Raw genomic sequence first — 22496 nt, 5'->3', positions numbered from 1 at the left:
CATGTAGTAAGGTGTTCTTCACCCCATAAACACAAAATGCAACCACCCAAATGGCTATACAACTCATTGCATTTCTGAGTGGGTCATTCTAATATTGGGTCTTCCATGCTCCCCGACAAGACACAGTGGTCACAGGAGAAACCCCTGGGGGAGGACACTCAACATAGAAGAATTACTTCATCTAAACACCCCAAGTCTTTTAAAGTGCTGATTTCTACCTCTTTCCCCATCATGTCAGGGGTGTAAAGACACGGTGCTGGGCCAGGTTAAGAGACATCATTTTTCATTCTATTCACTCTTTTCTTTATAATGAACTAGCAAATTTCTCTTCCAGAGATTCAAGGGATTCTGGCTGCTGTTTATTTTGTCCAGTTAGGTATCCACTAGCCATCAAATATTGCTCTAAATCCTGGCAAACATTCATAATGGCCTCTCAAAGGCCATAGGACCCAGTAGGGAGACCTACCTGTACCTCCAAATGGAACAACCATGCTCTCCCCCAAGAGAGATTTCATTAAAGAAGCTGCTTCCTTTTGCAGTCCATGAGTGGAGGTCTGGGACAAAGGACTCACCACATTGTCTTGTACTGTCTTTGATCTGGAAGTTCTCTCATCTTTCCACTTGATTGTGAGATTCTGTGCAGGAGACCACGTTCTACCCCTTGAAGTACCTGGTATATAGTTGATGCTCAAAAAATATTTATAACCTTCACATTTAATGTTTTTGTTGTATTCTTCAATAACGTGTCCAGATGTTTTGAATTTATGAATGACATACCTTAAGCATCTAAGACTCAGCTACAATAATTGTTTTGCTATGGAGGAAATATGCAGCTGGCTGATGAAAATAAAAGTCACTGCACTAAGGTATATATTTTACCCTAGGTAGAGAGATGAGTAAGGGCACTTACTCATTCCTTTATTTTACATAAGAAAAAACACTGGCATAAATAATACCATTGTGCAAACATGATAGTTTTAAGAAAAAATATATGTACTTTCAAAGCTAGGGAAAGATTGGTTGATTCATTTAATTTTTTCCTTAACACCCATTCCTGAGTACATTCTACATACATTGAAAATAAATGGAAAATTATGCTAGCTTAGAGAGCTTTTATTTTTTAGGGGAGGAACCAATTAATTAGATTTAAAAAGTCACACTTTTGGAAATTTGACCCATGGATTTTTTTTTTTTGGGGGGGGGTTAGGACTACACTGGTTCCAACCCCAGACTAGTTAGGGTTACAGGAGTTCAGTACTTTCTACATAAACACTGCAGGAATTTTACAGCCTTCCACTATTTGAGGTGTTTCCATTAACAAAACCAGGCAGAAAAAACCCCAGTATTTTACAGCCCCGGATATTTGTGGGAAGTATTGGTGCAGCTGCAGTGAGATTCTTCTCATCTGTGCCTGCCTTACATCCAGGCTGTGCCCAGTGGGTCGTCACAAAGTGTGAGCTGACTGTCCCGCAGCGGAACCCAACTGGGGAAAGTCCCAGGTGAAGTAATGTTTCTAACGTTGGAACCAGTGAATTATTTCCCCTCCCTCAATTTTTCTCTATTTCCTACAGAACTGCTCTCAGGGGAGATTATGATCATCACATCGTTAAAAGCCCAGGGGATTCAATATTCCTAGATTTTCATTTATTCTTTTTAACCAAATCTTAGAGTAGACTTTTCCCTTGATTTATCAGAAATCTCAGAATCCTCCAAAGCAGAAGCTGTGTCTCACCAGAGAGTTTTCCCAAACCGTTCTGTTGCAGACAGTGTCAAAATAAAGGAAGTTTGGAACCTGTCCCAACAAGCATCAGCTAGCAGGAGGCTCAGAGAAGGTCCTTGGTATGATAAAGCTTAACATTTTAAAAACAGAAGTGGAAACGAAGCTGGATGAAGGCATTGTCAACCTAGCTGTTGGGCACAAGCTTTGCTTGCTCTTGTCAGAGAAACGGTAGGTTTTCTGCCTTGATCAATACTACTCTTCCAGCTCCCTAGATCACCCAAGAGCTTCTTCCAGATGGGAAGCTGGAACCATCAGTTGATATTCAAGAGTGTCTGAACAGTTGGCACTTTAAGGGGGCCCTTATCCGTGTGCCAGCAGGATAGAAGCAGCCACCCACGGCCTTTGGAACACCACAGGGTGTCCGAGGGAGGGATCTATAGCAGCAACAGCAGCAGTGAAGACAGGTCAGTTTTACCTGTGGGAAACAGAAATGCCCCTGGAAGATTCAATAAACTGGAAAACTTCGTTGCATTTGCCTTACATTTGTAAGGTGGGGTGTTTCAGAAAATACATTCTCTGAATAGTTTAGATAAAATGGAGCTCAAAGGATGCACAGGAGAGCGGATGCCCAGGGTTTCCTTTAATAGTAACCCACATGCTTTCTACAGTGTGCATATATTTTTTCCACAATCCACATACTATTTTCTTGCTATGATGTACACTTGGAGGAATCATCTTGCTGAGACAGGGAAATATTCAGGATTGAGGCAGGATGCTTTTCTTAATAAAAGGCAGTTGTATTGTTAAGGAGAAAAGTACATACAAAGTGATCTCAAATCTGAAGATTTCCCTCTAGTTCTTTGATGATCAGACAACTACAACCATAAGACAGGGCATATGGCTGACCGGGCTTTGAACATTTTATTAAGCTTCAGAGAGATCTAGGATTTCTGTGAGAGAAACTTTACAGAAACTTCAAACCTGTTTGTCTTGATACTAGATGAAGGACCTATCTTCTTAACTTACTGGATTTAATAATTTGCATAACTTTTTACTGACCCGGCATTTCAATGAACCTGTTATTTGGTCAATATATCAGGATGCTGTCTGATTGAAATTACCAAAGACCTTTAGAGTGGTAGTCCTATCCCAACATGGCTCTTTTTATCTGGTGACGCGGTATCGTTGTCTCAAGACAAGAGTGTGTTCATTAGAATAGACATTCTTGATCTGTGTGCCAATTGGGGGCAGAAAAAGATTGTGGACAGCTTTAACAGCTAATGGAATGACAAGCTGGCAAACACATTATATTACATTTTTCAAAGCATTAAGTTGTTGTGGAGATACTAACCAGATTTTTAAAAGTAGAATGTTTTTCTGGCTTCATCTAATTATTTTAGTAGATTCAGATTAATTTTCACTTAATATTTGAATATATAAATCTAATTTCTTCAGTGTGAAGAGTCTTGTTTTTAGTTCTCCTGGCAAAAGATATTTCAGTCCTTGTTTATATAAGCAATTATATTAGTGATATGTGTGTAATTATCTTCAAGATTAAAACATTTTTTTAATGAAAATAAGATTTATCATTTCTGTTTTTAAAACTGCTTTCCAAGGTGGGAATCCAAGGTAAAGCCCAGAAACAACCAGAATTGTTTGCTGTCTATCTAATTACAATTCTAACGAACTGGGACACACCAATCTTTTACAGGTTTCAATGAGCAATAAAACAGCATGATGTAAATATCTGTAGTCATACTGACTTTGATTATTCCTTGTCAAAAGTACACTTATAATCTGGAAATGACTATGTTTGTTAAGATGGCACATGTTTGGAAGGCTGGAATTATGGTAGGAGAGCTTTTGTTACAATGTTTTATAAGCATTGTAAATAGTTTTAAAAATTGTCCACTAATGCCTATTTGGGTTGCAAAATTGGCAGCTATTCTATTAATAATTTTCAGTGCATGTTCTTTCCACTTCTGATTTTTCTCATTCCCCTGCATTGTGTCTTACTGACTGATTCATCGGGCAGACATAGCTCCCTCAGCAGGAAGATTCCAATAAAAACCAAAAACCAAGAGGGAGAGTCTCCTGGAGCCATCATGAATTCCACTCTTTTTGTTGTCCATTTTTCTTTCTTTAAAAGTACAACCTTAAATTCTATTTTTGTTTGTTTGTTTTTGTTTTCCTTAACATAAATCAGATTCTTATTTCAGGTAGCAAAATCACTTACTCCCCCCTCAAAAGGTCAATACTCAAAAATCAATGTATAATTGGTTTTGGTCACTTGTGGAATTAATTAGGTCCCCCTCCCCTACACACACCCTTAAGTGCTTAGTGACTGTTTTTATTCAGTCCACCTAAAAATGCCTCTTTTCATTATTACCTGCCTTGTCTTAATCTGCAGCATGGCAGTACAATTGACAGTGAGGTGTTTGAGAAACAGATATCTTTTCCAGTGGGTCAGGGATCTCTTTTCTCTTTTCCTCATTTTTGAACAGCACAACAAGAATGATGAAAGCACTGGCCATGGCCATGCTGCCACATCTGGAGTGGCAGAGGTGTTTACAAAGATCATGATCCTTTCGCTCAGTGCCTCAGAAGCATCTCCTGAAGGCCTGGGGTTGTCATGGAAACCTAACAGAAGAAAAAAGACCTGGGAGGTCCTACATTGGCTCTTCTCCTACCTCTACTGGAAAAGAGTAAACAGAACTGATGGGATGATTTGAGCTGCTTCATTGCCACGAAACTATACCCTTGATGTTGTTTTTCTTTAAAGCGGTCTTGTGAAAGGCAGTGAGGGCCTCTGTCTTGATGATCATCCTATAATAGCAGCTGGAGGTGGTGGTTTGGTGCAAGTTTTTGTCAAAGAAAATTAGGCTCTGAAAAACACTTCTCATCAGAAACTGTAAATATATTTAAATGCATTTAAAAGTTACTTCTGGGAAACATATTAAATAGGCCAATCATTTAATCATTTGTTAAATGTCAAACTCTATAAAATCATGATATAATGTTACCCTGACATAAAGCAACATCAAAATTAGTGCATCATCTATAAAGTGAAGTATCATTTGCCTTCAAGTGACAAATTCTACTGCCAAAAAATACCACTATACTTCTAATAAGTGACATCCATTTTTAATAGACCCTACAAAAATACAATATTTTCAATGTCCCCATAAAACATTTAACTTACAAATATTATTCTCAGAGCTTTGATGACATCAATGTGGGAAACTACTGTGAAAATCTTAATAGAAGACTTGAAATACTGGTATGTAAAGTAAATTTATTACATATATTTTAAAAAGAGCTCTATGGAACTATGAGAGAGAATTCACACAACCAACTCTGGGAAATTGTTCTAAAATCTCAAATTAATATTTTAATCAAATTAATGACTAATATAAAAAAGAAATGTGTTCAATGAATTATAAAATGAATTGATTATTTATTGAATAGAACAGTTCTAATGTTAAACTAAGCCTGTATTAACTATGTTTGTCATTCTCTCAAGTGAGACAAAATTCAGGATTATAATTTGAAACATTTTTGAAACAAAAGTATTTTCTTTATTTCTGCCCACAAAAAAAACCAGGCACTGAAATTAATAATACAGGTAGACTCTAGCTCTGAGAAATTATATTTGAAGTTTCATATTTAAATACCAAAGTTTTTTAATCTCCCACCATACCTTTCTAACAGCAATCGTTCCTAGTGATAAATTTTATCAATCTCCAAAACTCATTTTAAATTATTTAAAAGTAGCAAATTAGATAAAGCAACACACAAATAAATTCCTCCTCATTTACAAGTAAAGAAATCACAGGGGTCACAGTTTATAATCAATATAAACTTGAAAGAAATAAAGCAATATCTTTCCTGCTACCATCGTTCACTGCTTAAATCTGTGGTGAAAAGACTGCTCTGTAATGACCTTTAGTCTGTTGTTTAACTCTGCATGTACTGCAATCAGCTAAAGGCATCAAATAAATTAGTTTGTTCTATTTTTATTCAGGTCCCAGAGATAAATGGCTAATTTATGAAACATTTCACTCTGTGTTATGAGAATTTAGCAAATGACTATGGAACCAAGTAGAAACACTTTATACCATATGTACAGTTACTTTCATAAGGCATTATCATGTAATTTTTATTGAAAAAGAGTCAATATAGTAAAGTCTTATTTTAAGATATATTTTCTTTCTCAATCCGAGATGTTTAGTTTATGAAAATATTGTTTTGCTCTATATTCTTTTTTTGTGTATATGCCAACATATATCTTGTGCTAGAAATACTTTATGGGAATTACAATTCTTTCTGTTTGTATTTTCTATATAAAGGCATATACAACTTTGAGGCAGTGTTTCTGATGGAGAGCAGAATTTGTAAAGAGCTTGTGTGTGCTTCCGTGCTTCTGAAATCATATGAAATCCATTTTGAGAAGAAACTTATTTGGTTAAAAAACAAAACAAAACTGCACCAATGCACAGCCGGAGGCTGACAATTAAAACTAATACATAACCACATGAACATCATATTTATATAGTTAACATTTTTAAGGATGATCAGTGCTAACATATAATATTATACATTTGGCACTAATGTTTGCCATTGGTCCAGCAATTGGCAAAATTTGTTCCTATATATAAATTTAATTTTGAACATTAGGTCTGGCTAGACGTATCTTCACTATTTATAAAAAATATTTAGACAGTAAGCTCACGTTGAATAACTAGGTCTACTGTGTTCTGGAAACTCTTCAGTAGTAATACAGCTTTTTCATGTTCCATATGTACAAAACTATGTCCGTTTGCCTGTAAACATGCAAATAAAACAGGACAATCAATGCAAGATACTTATTTATTACTTTATAATACTTTTTAATCCTAAAATTCAAGGGAGTATTGAGCAACCAAAAGTTATCAGTTCAAAAATTCACAATAGAATTGGAACTATGGAAACAACTAATTAATTATATCTAGCTTTAAGTCAATTTATTAATTCAGGTACTACTCAGGACCCTCCTAGTATAGTCTTAGCCACTGTGCCAATTACAGAGATGCACGGGTGAAAAACAGATGCACTTGAAATACAGTAGTTCAGTTTTGTTGTTCTGATTTGTTTTGTTTTTGCATAAACTTTGTTGTGACAGTTCAGAAGTGTCCCCAGGCCACTGCCTTCTTGTTTTAAATCACTGCTACAAACCCATCAGCATGGTCAAATATTTCAGCCATGCAAAGCATGACTGGATACTTATAGTACAGTTAAATCTTATTTTGACTCACTTGAAACTACCTAGTTTGTATATTTTTACATTAAATAGATCATTTTTATCTCCTCCATTGATAATTGCAAGTTTATTATTCATCATCTATACCGGTGGTTCTCAATCCCATCTAATATAGATAAGAGATCCATCCCTCAGGGATAAAGCACCCTACATTAATAACAGTAGCCTGTCTGTGGTCCTCCAGATAAGAAACCTCAATCTATGCAATCAAAGTTCATTGTAAGCATAATTAGCTTAATGTTACAATTCTAGGATTCAAACGGGCTCTTTCTTGATATTTATGCCACAAAATGTTCGTGCTTCTCTGCAGTGAATGCTCATGGGTCTTTGGTTTTCTCTACATTAAATTGTAGGTTTTCTTGATTGGAATGATTTTTATTATTTGTGTAGAGAGAAGTGGATCCCATAAAGCTTCATTGTCACGAAGGCCAAAATAATAACCTTACTGAAACTTGGAAACTTAATGACTGACATGTAACTCTTTTCCTTGCAGGCTGAGACTCAGTTGATTTGGAAGAGTCAGCCAGGCTGGCTGCTTGGCAAAGTACAGGTAATAGAGCCAGTTAATTGGTTGATTTTTTTTTGTGTGTGACAGAGACAGAGAAAGACAGAGAGAGAGACAATAGGGACAGACAGACAGGAAGGGAGAGAGATGAGAAGCATCAATTCTTTGTTGCAGCATCTTAGTTGTTCATTGATTGCTTTCTCATATGTGCCTTGACCAAGGGGCTACAGCAGAACAAGTGACCCCTTGCTCAAACCAGATGAGCCTGCACTCAAGCTGGTGAGCTCAGGGTTTCGAACCTGGGTCCTCTGTGTCCCAGTCCAACGCTCTATCCACTGCGCCACCGCCTGGTCAGGCTAGTTGACTTTTTCAATTTTCAATTGACTGATCCTATTTGTGATACCCATTGCCTTTGTGATTCTACTTTTTCTACACTTGCTTAAAATATGATTAATATTTCAAAGAATCACTCACTTAAGGTATTTCACTGCCTTGGCTTTTTGAAATTTAAAACAGCAGTATACCTCTAGCAATACTGTAGAATCTTTATAACTTAGGTGAAAGTTGTCTGCTTAATTAAATTTTATCATTAGTTCATTAAAGTTGGTTAGCTAATGATGTGATAAAAAAAAGGCCCTAAAATAGATATTTTAAAAAACCCCACTACATCTATGAGTAAGGAAAATGCCAGGAAACAAAATTGTGAACCCACAGAAATCTGTGTACAAATTTATTTTACATTAAAGAATCCCCGTCTCTCTCTCTCTCTCTCTCTCTCTCTCTTTCTCTATTCTTTGGTAACATTTGCTTAAAAATGCTATCAAACTTTCACTGGCTGTTTCCATGACAGGAAACAGTAGCTGAGTATAATTTTGGGTGTGTTCACAGCCCAAATTTCATGCTTTAAGTTATGATAAAAACCACACAACTGGGTTTCATCTGATGATATTTTGATCAGATGGTGACATGGAATGAGAATAGGACCTAGTACATTCTGGGTTTTTTTTTGTTTGTTTGTTTGTTTTGTATTTTTTCTGAAGCTGGAAACGGGGAGGCAGTACGCCAGACTCCTGCATGCGCCGGACCAGGATGCACCAGGCATGCCCACCAGGGGGCAATGCTCCGCCCATCTGGGCCATTGCTCTGTTGCATTCAGAGTCATTCTAGTGCCTGAGGCAGAGGCCATAGAGCCATCCTCAGCGCCTGGGCCATCTTTGCTCCAATGGAGCCTTGGCTGCCAGAGGGGAAGAGAGAGACAGAGAGGAAGGAGAGGGGGAGGGGTGGAGAAGCAGATGGGCGCCTCTCCTGTGTGCCCCGGCCGGGAATTGAACCCGGGACTCCTGCACACCAGGCCGACGCTGTACCACTGAGCCAACCGGCCAGGGCCGTACATTCTGTTTTTTACTCTCATCTTGTTTCTGACATTAGGAAAGTAGCAAACTTGGGTGGAATATAGTATGTTTATCCCACTATATTTTTGAAGGTTATACTAACTACCTTAATGTCTTCAATTTGACCAAAAGTTATACCTTAATTTTGAAATTTAATTTTAATAATGAAATTCTTGAGTGCCAAATTTTAAAGATAACTTTGTGAGTGCTCTGATTTTTCTATCTGTAGACTCAGAACCTAGAATTGCAATGAAATCAAAACCCACTGAGAACTTTCAGGGCATTGCTTAAAATTTAAGTATCTCAGTGTTCCAGAGATAAGGAATGCTTTAGTAATTGGAGGCCATAAATGGTATATTGTCCATCATCAGATCTGACCATGGTATTAGGAATTACTGGTCTCAAAATAATATTGGTGTTAAGGGCATAAGTGGTACAAAACCCAAATAGCAAACTATAGTAGCTGTTAATTTTGAATACTTTCATCAAAAGATCTTCAAAGAAAGATGGCTCACTTCCACAATGTTGATTATTTTTTTTCAATCAAAAAATGTCTGTTGTCTACTGACTGTTCCCAAGGCATTGTGCTAAGCAGGGGGCATAGATAAGATGGATAAAACAGGAAGCTTCCCATCAGAGGTGACCCTCTAGAAGGACAAACAGTCATGGAAAAGAAGAGGAAAAATTCCCAAGGAATCTGTTTCTCTGAAGCATTTAACAAGAGAGTTTCTTGGTAATACACCTGGCAAATGTGGTTAGCAAGAGAACACAAGGAATTGTCTTGTCTCAAGCCTGGAGTCTCCTCCAACCCTGGACATGTGGACAGTTGACCATTTCAAGTAAATTCTGCAACAGTCTACTCAGGGAAAAGAGTTTTAAGATGATTCATGTATGTAATCATTTTTGAGAGAATTAAAAAAACAAAAATACTTATGAATTTACACCCTAAACATTAGATAAGAAGCAACTATAAAAATAAGCTAATATGGAGTAGGGTTAACTCACTGATCCTTTCCTTCAACAGAAAAAGAGAAAGCCCCATATGTAAAGCATTGAGACAAAACGTCCCTGAAAGGATGTGGAAAATGAGAAGCTAGAGAGCCCGGGAGAGGGCTGACGGATGGAGTGGGACTGCGCCCAGAGCCCGGTGTGCCTGCCAACATCTTTCAGCTCCATAGTTTTTATTATTATTTCTCTCAATAACTCACTGAAATAGTAAGACTACAATTGCTTTTAGTAATTTGAACTGACATTTCATTGATCATGAATTTTTCTCCTTAAAATTGTTATATATTTCCTCTCAACATAATTTTGTTTATTTATAGTGGGTACAAAGCCATACTTTTGCATTCTTATCAGATCTAACTTACTTTATTTTAAAAAAAAAACACTAGTAGAAATATTGAGTCCTAAATTAGAATCTACAGAAAAGCTGAATCTCTCATTCTTACAGTTTTTTTAAATTTAATTTAATTTAATTATTTTTGTATTTTTCTGAAGTTGGAAATGGGAAGGCAGTCAGACAGACTCCCACATGCGCCTGATCCGGATCCACCTGGCACGCCCACCAGGGAGCGATGCTCTGCCCATCTGGGGCGTCGCTCTGTTGCAACCAGAGCCACTCTAGTGCCTGAGGCAGAGGCCACAGAGCCATCCTCAGCACCCGGGCCAACTTTGCTCCAATGGAGCTTTGGCTGCGGGAGGGGAAGAAAGAGACAGAGAGGAAGGAGAGGGGGAGTGCTTCTCCTGTGTGCCCTGGCCGGGAATCGAACCCGGGACTCCTGCACACCAGGCCGACACTCTACCACTGAGCCAACCGTCCAGGGCCTCATTCTTATAGTTTTAACTCTAGCTGAAGTGAGTTATTTGTGAGCCTTATTTCTCAAAAGTAAAATATCTTTAGGACAGTGCCAAGAGACTTGAGAGTAAATGAATTAAAAGAAAGAAATTTTTTAGGGTGGAATCTATAAATTTGGTACCTGGTTGAACAAGGGAATAAGAAACAAATGAGAATCAAATGTGAGGCCCTTAATAGAACATGGTGACTGCGGCAGAGAGCAGAGCTTGGCTAGGAAGATAGTGGAGTTTGTGGTACTGATGATAAATGCAACAGGAATGGTGATCAGATATTCAGAAACAAGAGATTAGAGTTCAGGAAGGAGATCAGACTGGCAACATTAGCGACAGAGGTAAGGTTGTATTGCAGCCTGGCATTAACCATGAGAAACACTGAGAAATTGATCAGAAAATACCGCATTTCTCCATGTATAAGATGCACCCCTTTTAGAAAAATTTGGGGTCTAAAATGGGGTGTGTCTTATACAGTGGTTGTAGATTTTTTTGCTTGCATTTTCTGCTTTTTCACGTGAAATGGAACTGAGGATAAAGTAATGTATGAAGACAGTGATTCGTCATGGGACACCGATGAGGACAAGCTAATGGATGGGAGTTTTGATAGTGATGAGTTGTATGAATTTTATGATAAATCAAACTTGAGTTCAATAACTTTAAGTAATACATTTTTTTTTTCAAATTTCGGATCACCAAATTAAAGTGCGTCTTATACATGGGAGCGTCTTATACATGGGGAAATATGGTAAGTTAAAAGGGAGTATGTAATTGGCATAAATTTGGAACAGGTCATGGTTGCAGGCAGCTTTGCATATGTAGAGTAGAAAAGACAATGTTTGCTTTTTTATTTTTTTATTTTTTGTATTTTTCTGAAGCTGGAAATGGAGAGAGACAGTCAGACAGACTCCCGCATGCGCCCGACTGAGATCCACCCGGCACGCCCACCAGGGGCGACGCTCTGCCCACCAGGGGGCGATGCTCTGCCCCTCCGGGGCGTCGCTCTGTCGCGACCAGAGCCACTCTAGCGCCTGGGGCAGAGGCCAAGGAGCCATCCCCAGTGCCCGGGCCATCTTTGCTCCAATGGAGCCTTGGCTGCCGGAGGGGAAGAGAGAGACAGAGAGGAAGGTGGGGGGTGGAGAAGCAAATGGGCGCTTCTCCTATGTGCCCTGGCCAGGAATCAAACCCGGGTCCCCCGCACGCCAGGCCGATGCTCTGCCGCTGAGCCAACCTGCCAGGGCCGACAATGTTTGCTTTTGACGTGAGCATTTAGAAAAATCTGTCTGAAATGACGGAGGGAAAGGTGAAACAGGTCCTATTCCTTCCCAAGGATGGCAGCAAGCTGCCTTTAGCTTGATATCCAAACTAAAGGGCAGGGATTCTTATGAGGACTAATGGACTGAGGGGAGGGAACAGGAAACCGGGGTTCCTAAGAAATCCAGGCAGGAGAAGAGAGGGAAAGAGTTGTGCAGTAGGGGATCAAGGCATAGGAGATCAAGAGAGAGACAGAGAGGAAGGAGAGGGGGAAGAGTGGAGAAGCAGAAGGGTGCTTCTCCTGTGTGCCCTAGCCTGGAATCGAACCTGGGACTTCCACATGCCCGGCCAACACTCTACCACTGAACCAATGGGCCAGGGTGAATTAACTTTTTAATATTAATTCAGCTACATTATGTTAGGTCTGACATCAGGGTAGGCAATGAAAGAGGAAGTTCAAAGAAGGGTTTCAATGGAAGAAAACAGAATCTCAGTTCTAAGGAGCCTTCTTTCATTTTTAGGACAGAAGAGCAAAGTGACATTATATTGTCTGTTGTAATGAATATGGCTATCTGGCTTACATCTTGAGCAGTTTCAGGCAGGGAATCAGAGAATTATGTTACTGCATTTGTGTAGGGCTTTTCCAGTTAAAATGAAGACCAGAAGAATCAGTATTTCAACTAGTTAAGTTTTGTGGTGGTTTCATTTGTGTAAATAGAAGACCTAAGAAAATATTAGGCAATATTAACTCAATGAGTTCAATAATGCTTTGAAAAAAAAATAAATGTACATACTTTACATTTATGCACTTGACATTTTGAATGTGTGCATTATATTGTGAAAGATGATTTAAAGAATACATGCTAAATTAATAAAAATGTAAAATATATTGTCACATTTGACTATATGCATGTTTTATATAAACATAGTATACCATGGATTATAATATACTGTGTGCAATTTTGAGGAAATTGCAAATAATGAAAAACCAGAAATAAATGAATGGCTTATTAAGTTGAAATGAAGTTAATAAGTCAATAATGCAGGAAAGAAAAGATATTCTGAAAGTTTCATTCTTCAAGAACATGTAATTAATGGGTTTCTGGCTTTAGCTGATTTGAAAAGTGTGAAGGAACATTTTACTGTAATCATTGCTATTTCTAGAGGATAACCTTCCTTATTTTAATTCCACTTGACATCTGTGCCACAAAATGTTTTTTTTAATTGCCCCTTTCCATGATTTAAACATGAAAATATTGAGGGTTAGTGAAAATAATATCTGTAATTCCAACAGGAAATAGAGCCTTGCAATGACAGCTCATCAGTTTCCTGTAAAACACACTGGGTTTCTGGATTTCATCCTCTTAGTCCTTCTTGGATTTATGTTTGATTTCCTTCTGGTAAATGTTTTGTTAAGTAAATAAATTCTGGATGTTTATACTGTAGATATTCTCCAGATGATGCTGTAATTCGCTTAGGAATTCTGTTGTATTCCTATTATTAATAATGAGTCTCTGGTCAGGCTTGGCCACAGTGCTGGGGAGATTATCCAATAAGAACAGCATGACTCTTTTTAGATTCCAAAAAAAGATACAAGATTATAGAGACATGGACATGTGACTTTTGTTGGATTTAATCTCACATTCAAGGAACAAATATTTAAAAGGCCAGTGCAAGCCCTGGCCGGTTGGCTCAGTGGTAGAGCATTGGCCTGGCATGCAGGAGTCCCGGGTTCGATTCCCGGCCAGGGCACACAGGAGAAGCACCCATCTGCTTCTCCAACCCTCCCCCCTCCTTCTTCTCTGTCTCTCTCTTCCCCTCCCACAGCCAAGGCTCCATTGGAGCAAAGTTGGCCCAGGTGCTGAGGATGGCTCTATGGCCTCTGCCTCAGGCGCTAGAATGGCTCTGGTTGCAACAGAGCGACGCCCCAGATGGGCAGAGCATCGCCCCCTGGTGGGCATGCTGGGAGGATCCCGGTCGAGTGCATGCGGGAGTCTGTCTGATTGCCTCCCCATTTCCAGCTTCAGAAAAATACAAAATAAATAAATAAATAAATAAAAGGCCAATGCACATGTTTTTGTATATTAGATATATATTAATACATCAGAAACTTGTACTTCAAATGCCTATAGCTCTTGAGATAAGGGACAACTAAAAATATAGTAACCAAATTAGATCTATAAGGGTAAGCTTTCTGACATTATCAGGAGCAGTGAGAATCTTTGATAATTATAATTATGCTTCACATTAACTACCTGAAATTAATTCTAATTTTAGAATTTTAATCTGGTAGAATACTCTCACTAAATATTGGGATAAATATAAGGCTGAGTATATTGCAAAAACAATACCAGATGGATTGGATGCCAGGTCATTTAAAAAATTTTCCTAACTATCAAAAATTTGAACTATTGGCTTTAAAGTCTTAGAGAGTTCACATGAGAAATTTATGTTGCACTTTTTAAATGAGAGAAAGTTTGAAGTCTTAGTGGCTTTTACTGTTGCATTAAAAAAATCTTCATATGGTCATTGCCGGTTGGCTCAGTGGATAGAGCGTGGGCCTGGCATGTGAATATCCGCAGTAAGGGCACACATGAGACACTACCATCTGCTTCTTTACCCCTTCCTCTATGCCTTCTCTCTCTCTTCTACTCTGGCAGCCAGTGGCTCCATTGGTTTGAGTGTAGGCACCAAATTGGCCCCAGATGGGGGTTGCCAGTTGGATCCCTGTCAGGGCGCATGTGGAAGTCTGTCTCACTATTTTCCCTCCTTTCACTTAAAAAAAAATCTTCATACAATAAACACATAAGAATTTCTCTTCTGTCTTAAGTGCACACATATACTGTACCTTGAATGTTTCTTGACTTCAAGAGCAAAAAGACAGAGCAAGATAGAATAGACTCAACTGAAGACTTTGCAAATTATTTGTATAGAAATGCAATGTAGAACTGAAAATAAAGATATTGGCTTGTTTATCTGTTCTGATTTTAGAATGCCAGCTTTCTTATCAAAAATGTTAAATGAACATCTCTATCAGATGAATTCCTTACCTTGGTTTGCAAAGCAGTTCCCTGATGAACTACACTTTATTCATTTTAATTTTTCCAGAAGAAAATAACTTATTTTCTGTGAAAAAGTAACTGTGAAATGAGCCCCTCGTTTTCAAGGGGCTCATTGTAGCCAGACTGGTGTCTGTTTTGGTGAAGAGCTTGGTCTTAAAAGAAGACAGACTAGGTGTTCATTTTATTAAATGATTGATAGCTCTTCCTTGACGCTCTTCTTCCTTCATTTTCTGCTCTGTGTAATTTTGAGCTTGTCTACTACCTGGACTAGGTTGTGCAAAGGCAGAAACTTTGTGGCTTTCCCCATAATATTGTTCACATTGCTTGGCATAATACTTTGTACATGGTAGGCATTTAATAAATATTTTCCAAATAAAAAAATAGAAAATGTTATGGCTATGATGCTATCCATAAAATTTGCTACAGTAGATCAGCATTGTGTAATGGAAGAAGCTTAAATAAGTTATTTAACCTCTGCTAATAATAGATATCTTGCAGATTTGATACATGTATAAATGAGACAATATAGATACTAAATAAATATTATTTTAATTTCAGCCAAATTATGGAAGTTAGAGCCAGCACTTAAAACTATTTTTATGTTTTACTTAATACCATATTATTTTTTTGATTTGCAAAAAGTACTGTATTTCTCAATATTTTTTAATGCTGAACTTTGTAGGTTATAAAGAAAACATAATGAAAAAAGATATGCAGTGAAACTTTGGCATATAAAACCAAATACATTATTCAAACTTATTTTTGGTTGTCTTCTAATCAAGCTGTATTTTTTTTCTTCTTTTTTTTTTTTTTTTTACGACAGAGAGAGAGTCAGAGAGAGGGACAGACAGGAACAGAGAGAGATGAAAAGAATCAATCATCACTTTTTTGTTGCGACACCTTAGTTGTTCATTGATTGCTTTCTCATATATGCCTTGACCGCGGGCCTTCAGCAGACCAAGTAACCCCTTGCTCAAGCCAGCGACCTTGAGTCCAAGCTGGTGAGCTTTTTGCTCAAGCCAGTTGAGCCGGCACTCAAGTTGGCGACCTTGGGGTCTCGAACCTGTGTTCTCCGCATCTCAGTCCGACGCTCTATCCACTGCGCCACCACCTGGTCAGGCTAATCAAGCTGTATTTTTAAATAAGTCCTATATCTCAAAAGTATTATATCATTATAGGCAATAATTTCTCTGAACACTAAGAGTCACATGATCACTGCACAACCCTCCCTCCTTCCAACGACCTCTTGCTCACTTCTCTCCAAACTTTCTGTTATTTTTCATTTTCAATCACCAAATAAGATCAAATATAGAAAAGCATTAAGTTATTTAGCCTTGTTGGGAAATGTTTTAGTGACAATTCCAAATACCTTAAGTTTATTCTTTAAGGTTCCACACTGCATTTTAAGAAAATGCCTAACAAGGCCCTGGCCGGTTGGCTCAGCGGTAGAGCATCGGCCTGGCATGCGGGGGACCTGGGTTCGATTCCCAGCCAGGGCACATAGGAGAAGCGCCCATTTGCTTCTCCACTCCTACCCCCTCCTTTCTCTCTGTCTCTCTCTTCCCCTCCTGCAGCCAGGGCTCCATTGGAGCAAAGATGGCCCGGGAGCTGGGGATGGCTCCTTGGCCTCTGCCCCAGGCGCTAGAGTGGCTCTGGTCACGGCAGAGCAATGCCCCAGAGGGGCAGAGCATCGCCCCCTGGTGGGCAGAGTGTCGCCCCTGGTGGGCGTGCCGGGTGGATCCCAGTCGGGCGCATACGGGAGTCTGTCTGACTGTCTCTCCCTGTTTCCAGCTTCAGAAAAAATAAAAATAAAGAAAAAAAAAATAAAAAAAAAAAGAAAATGCCTAACAAAATTTTTGTATAACAAAAATTCCTCTTGCCTAACCTGTGGTGGCGCAGTGGATGAAGCATTGACCTGGAATGCTGAGGTTGTGGATTCAAAACCCTGGGCTTGTTTGGTCAAAGCACATATGGGAGTTGATGCTTCTTCCTCCTCCCCCCCTTCTCTCTCTTTCTCTCTCTCTCTGTCCCTTCTCTATAAAATGAATAAAGTCTTAAAAATAAAAAAACATCTCTTTCTTTATACAGCTTTTGGGAAATTAATTAAAAATTAAGATAAATGAGTTTATCACATTCTTAATTATTTATGCTGATAATTATGAACATCAGCATTCTCAGGGATAATGCCGTGGGCCCTTTCATTGCGTCTATATGAAACATTGCCCAAAGCATGTTTTGTGGAAGTTGTTAATTGATGTTGTTAGTAAAAAGGGTTGTATGGTTAAGTATGTGGGGGAATAAAAGTTTGTAAGATTTCTCAGGTTCTTTATAAGCTTAATACATTGTGAAATCCTGAAATAAAACATAAAAACTTATTTAACTAAGGAACTTCTCTCTCTTTTTAGAGATGCCTTAAGAGATGCCACTGTGCAACACTAATCTTTTTAAAATTTTTAAAAAAGATTTTATTTATTGATTTTAAAAAGAGGAGAGACAGAGAGAAAGAGAGAGACAGAGAAGTGGGGGTTGGGGAGCAGGAAGCATCAACCCTCATATGCCTTGTCTGGGCAAGCCCAGGATTCCTCAGCATTCCAGGTCGATGCTTTATCTACTCCGCCACCATAGGTGAGGCAATGTGAAACACTTCTATACTGAATGACTCCAGTCTGCTGTACTTTTGGATTTTGTTTTGTATTTAATAAGAAGTTATTCCTCTTCCTGGTCAGTGAAGTTGTCAGCAATGTGCCTGAACCCAAAGTCTTTCTTCTTTGTTGTCTGGAAAACTTAAGTAAAAGACTCCACGTAGGAAATAGAGTCTATGAGCAAAAGGTTTAAGATTTAGTACATGGTTTTGGTGACATTAATTATGGATTCTCAGAGATATTTTGCTTGTTTTCTGGTTTATGTTTTGTTCCTGATAGCTGAGGTAGCTGTATAAATAAGCTTTACCAAGTAAGATTAGCAGCCAACCACACCCATTGGTCATCAAAAGAAGTATAAAACTCCCATTCAAAGAGGGAAGGTATGATTCAGTCTCACTATCTCCTCCTTACTTCATCTCTTCTCTAGCACATTCCATGTTTGAATTCTCCAACTCGATGAGAAACTTTAAAATCCCAGGAATTCCATTTTTCATGCATGGGATCTCCCTTCCGAATATTCTCTCCTTTTTTTTCTGTTTCACACTCATCAGTTCTGGCATAACCCTCTTACCTCTGCTGCCAGTCTAGCCCCCAGGTATTCTTCCTCCTATTCATCCTGCTTCTCTCTACTCTGTCAAGACTGGAACAAATCCTGCTCCATCTAGAATGAACTCTCTTTTCACTAGTCCCTCTATCCTCAGAGATCTCTATAATTTCCAGTGCTTCTTGGCACACGGGTCTCACCTCTCCATCAGTCACTGGATGAGATGAGAACAGGAGGGGGTGGCATCTTGGATTTTCACTTATGAGTGACCCCCTTTTGGCATTACAAGAAACACCCTCTATGATAGTCAGTTCATTCTTTTAATACTGTTATAATGCCTATTAGTTACATCACAAAATTAAGTACTGTATTCATTTTTTAATAGAACTGCATGAATTAATCTTGTCTTCCCAGTATGAGCTCCCTGAGGGCATACAACTTCCCCTTATAAGACACTAATTAGGATGGGGAGTGGACTTGTCAGTGATTGTGGAACAGAGCAGTAATAATAGACCTGGTGGGCACCAAACCCAATGATTTTGGCCTTGATATGGTACTCTGAGCCCAATAACCCACTAACAACTAACTGAAATGGATAGACTTATTTGTTCACAGTGATTTCTTTAATTGTCTATTTGAATTGAAGGGCCAAAGTTTTTTAAGATTGGGAAAAAAATGGTTTGTTTAAATTATCATCTCTTTGTCCTATTTTGGTATCTTCTAGGTATAGTAATAGATCAGGAGTATATATATATTTTTTTATTGATTTTAATTTATTGTGTTTACATAGATTCTAGTGTTGCCCCGAATGCATCCCCCTCCCCCGTATTCCCTCAACATCTCCCTTACCCCCCTCCCCATAACGCCCTCCCCCCTTCCCTTCAGGTTTATCCATTCCTATCACCCCCCTTCCCTCTGTCCTCTTTTCTTCTGCCGATCAGGAGTATATTTTTAATGACAAATTCTAAAACTCTTAAAATTATGGCAAGGTAGAAGGGACTATAAAATTGTATTCATTTGGGCCCATATTTATTATACACTTTATATTTGTAAAATCTCTTTTGATAATTGGTAATATCTAGATGACATCAATTATCTATAAATTATTGTATTTCTCTTTTGCCATAATTAAGCTCTTGTCTGGGGAAGGAGGAGCAAGCAAATGAAGAGGATAGGGGTTGATTACTGTGTTATAACAGAATATGATATGCTTACAAGTGAGCTTGAGGCTATAACTGTGAATCCTGTTAACTATCAAGTACAATATATTCTTTTTTTTACAGTCTATTAATCTTTTCAACAGTGTAACTATAATTAATAGATTTTCTATATTTAAACATATTTTGAATTGTAAAATGTGTACTGAATTAGACTGAACTTTTCAGCAAGAGAAAGTACATTAGAAAAAAGAAACTATGATGTTAAACCAACATAATTGCCACTTCAAAAATGGTCAAATATTATCAAATTTCACATGGTTCTGACTAATAACATTTTTTATGATCCATGTCTTTTCACTTGTTCTCTCTTTTATATAATTCAGCTTTACAGAAAGGGAGGTTATGAGGGGTCAATTTCCCTAGCACTGTGGCTCCTTCCTTTCGCCCTGCTGTCTAAAGCAAAATGACTTACTAAACATAGGAAGTAATTTGAATATGCTCCTTAATTATAGAGTGTCTATTCTGGGAAGATGAATAATACAATGACAGAAAAATTATGTGAAGATGTTTTATTAACCTAAAATGTTTTAATTAATGGTGTGCCTTAATGCACACATTTTTATGTAATTCAGATAACATGTGTGTAATACCATAGCAGATTAAGAAGAAAGTAGTGAGTAAAAGAGTTACTGAAAAAGAAAGAGATAACTCTAATCTACTAAATTCTGAGTTTAGGAGAGATTTGGCAAAGGTTTATGTGTTTTGCTATTCCATATCTCTTTTGTAATTTGCTATCGGGTTAGGTGAAGCCCAATAACTATCATCACTGAAGGACCCATTCATCTTTTTTTTTTGCTTTTTTCCTTGATTTTCTAGGTTGTCCATTGTCACTAAGGCTTGTAAATAAATAAATTTGCTCCAGTGTGGACATGTTCTATTTATCTTGTAAAGGACATATTACTCAGTTACCTAGACCCATTCTTCTCCAGTGTTCTTTAAACTAAGTATTATAAATAGGCAAAAAATGTATTTTTCCCTCTTAGCAGTTGATTTTGGCAATTATTTTAGTTTAGAATTAGTCATTCTTATTTCTTTCAGAAAGTATAATGGGCCACTGTGCCTTTTTTTCTTTTTTCATTTTCACTTTTTATTTGTGCTTTCCAACTAATATGAATAAAATGATAAATCTAGTAATTTATTTGATTAAGGTCTATGTGCATTTTTCTTTTACTGAAAACAGACTTTGATTTTAGGGTCTAGTTTCAAATGAATTCTATAGCAAAAATAAAACTGTTACATCCTCAATAGTCATTCATGAAGAGTATTTTTGGCTTTCAACTGATTGGGCTTATAAGTCTTTTCTACTTCTTGCATTAGACTTCATTCCTCTAAGCATTTGCTATTGCTGTATATTTTTCAGGGACTAGAAATACTTAACTCCCATGTCCCCACATAATAACTCTTCTAGGATTTTATAGCCAGAAAAGAGGATTTTAACCCTGCAGCTAGACACTAACTTAATTCTCATTTTCCATCTGCAGGATATCTCTATCTATCTCTATTTCCATCTCCATATCTATCTATCTATCTATCTATCTATCTATCTATCTATCTATCTATCTATCATCTATCTATCTATCTATCTATCTATCTATCTATCATCTATCTGCCTACCTATCTATATCTATCTATCTATCTATCATCTATCTATCTATCTATCTATCTATCTATCTATCTATCTATCATCATCTATCTATCCACCCATCTATCTATATCTCTTTATAAATAAATATAACATTTTTAATATTCATTTGTATATATTTCTTTTCTGAATCTTGGGGAAAAATTTTCTCTTTTGCTACTTATATCATCAATAGGGGCAACTTCCCAAACTTGTGTCATGTTATTGAAAGCTACTGTACCCAGCCTGGCATTCAAATAGGTCAGAGATCTGAGATTAATCAGCTCCATTTTTTTTCACTCTCTGAGATTCAAAATAATTTCTCTGATATTCAGTAGAAAAGGAAACTAGTAATTTCCTTTGCTAAATAGCAGCATTTACCAAGTATTATGCAGTTATGTTGTTAGTTTATTCTTGACCATTTTTTTCATGGAAATTGATAAAATTATTAAACAGTTAAATTTTTGAGCTGGGAGGAACTCAGATATAAGTCAGTCACAGTCAATTTTGCATATAGAAATTTGAGTCTCACAGATATGATATAAAATGCTTAAGATCAAAGGTCTAGTGAGGAGATCCAAATATATAGAACTTTCATAATAAAGCAGTAAAGAAAGTTTTTAGAATATTTTATGTGTATTTTTTGGTTTCAATGCTTTAACGCAAAAGACCAATTTCTGGTTTCCTCTCTGCCTGCATGAAATGGGCTTGGGCCTGTTGGGTGTGTTTCTACTGCGAGACTGCCAAAGACGGAAGCAGCCCTGAGTGCTGTCAGAAAATTATTACCTTTGAAAACTTGAGTTTTCATAATCTTGATAGTTAAAAATATTTTTTAGAATAAAATGTTCAGGAAGTTTTATCTATTATCTATCTATCTCTCTATCATCTATCTATCTATCTATCTATCTATCTATCTATCTATCCATCCATCCAGCCACATACACAAATAAACACACACATACACATTGGATTTTATGGGGCTTCTACTTTTCTAGGACTTTCTGAGAGAGTTCAGTAAATAGGAGGTAGAAGATCTCTATGAGCTGAACTAAATGGGGCTTTTACATTTTTGTAACTGTGTTTGCAGAGCCAGTATGAATAAAGGTCCCTTTCCCACAGGGCTGTCTTCACAGTGTCCCTAAGTCTTCAGTAAATTATGTTAAAACATTTTTTAATTATTTCAAATGGTCAAACATCTGCAATGTCAGATAGTTTCACATAGCCATATATATATATATATATATATATATATAGCGGGAAATTCTCAGGTCATAAGTTAAAATATTGAATCTTAAATAGATGTTACTTAAGAACCTTTCCCTAGGATGTAGGAAACAATTAAGCACCTTGTACCCAAATCGGCAGTTCAAAAGAGAAGAAGGACAAAGAG

The 22496-nt window shown here is 37.5% G+C and overlaps 1 protein-coding gene across 2 annotated transcripts in view; it reads right to left on the bottom strand.

Moving 5' to 3' along the window:
* Window positions 1-4721: 4721 nt before the first annotated feature.
* Window positions 4722-22496, bottom strand: part of LRRC7 (leucine rich repeat containing 7) — a 595608-nt gene continuing 577833 nt past the window's right edge. For both annotated transcript variants that reach the window (XM_066376553.1, XM_066376550.1), the window contains one exon: window positions 4722-6543. In XM_066376553.1, coding sequence (XP_066232650.1) covers window positions 6436-6543 — 108 coding nt within the window. In that variant the 3' untranslated portion in view covers window positions 4722-6435. The remainder of the gene's footprint in view (window positions 6544-22496) is intronic.

The sequence above is a fragment of the Saccopteryx leptura genome, chromosome 3 (assembly GCF_036850995.1).
Source record: "Saccopteryx leptura isolate mSacLep1 chromosome 3, mSacLep1_pri_phased_curated, whole genome shotgun sequence".
NCBI lineage: Eukaryota > Metazoa > Chordata > Mammalia > Chiroptera > Emballonuridae > Saccopteryx > Saccopteryx leptura.
This window is presented reverse-complemented; position numbering and strand designations above follow the sequence as displayed.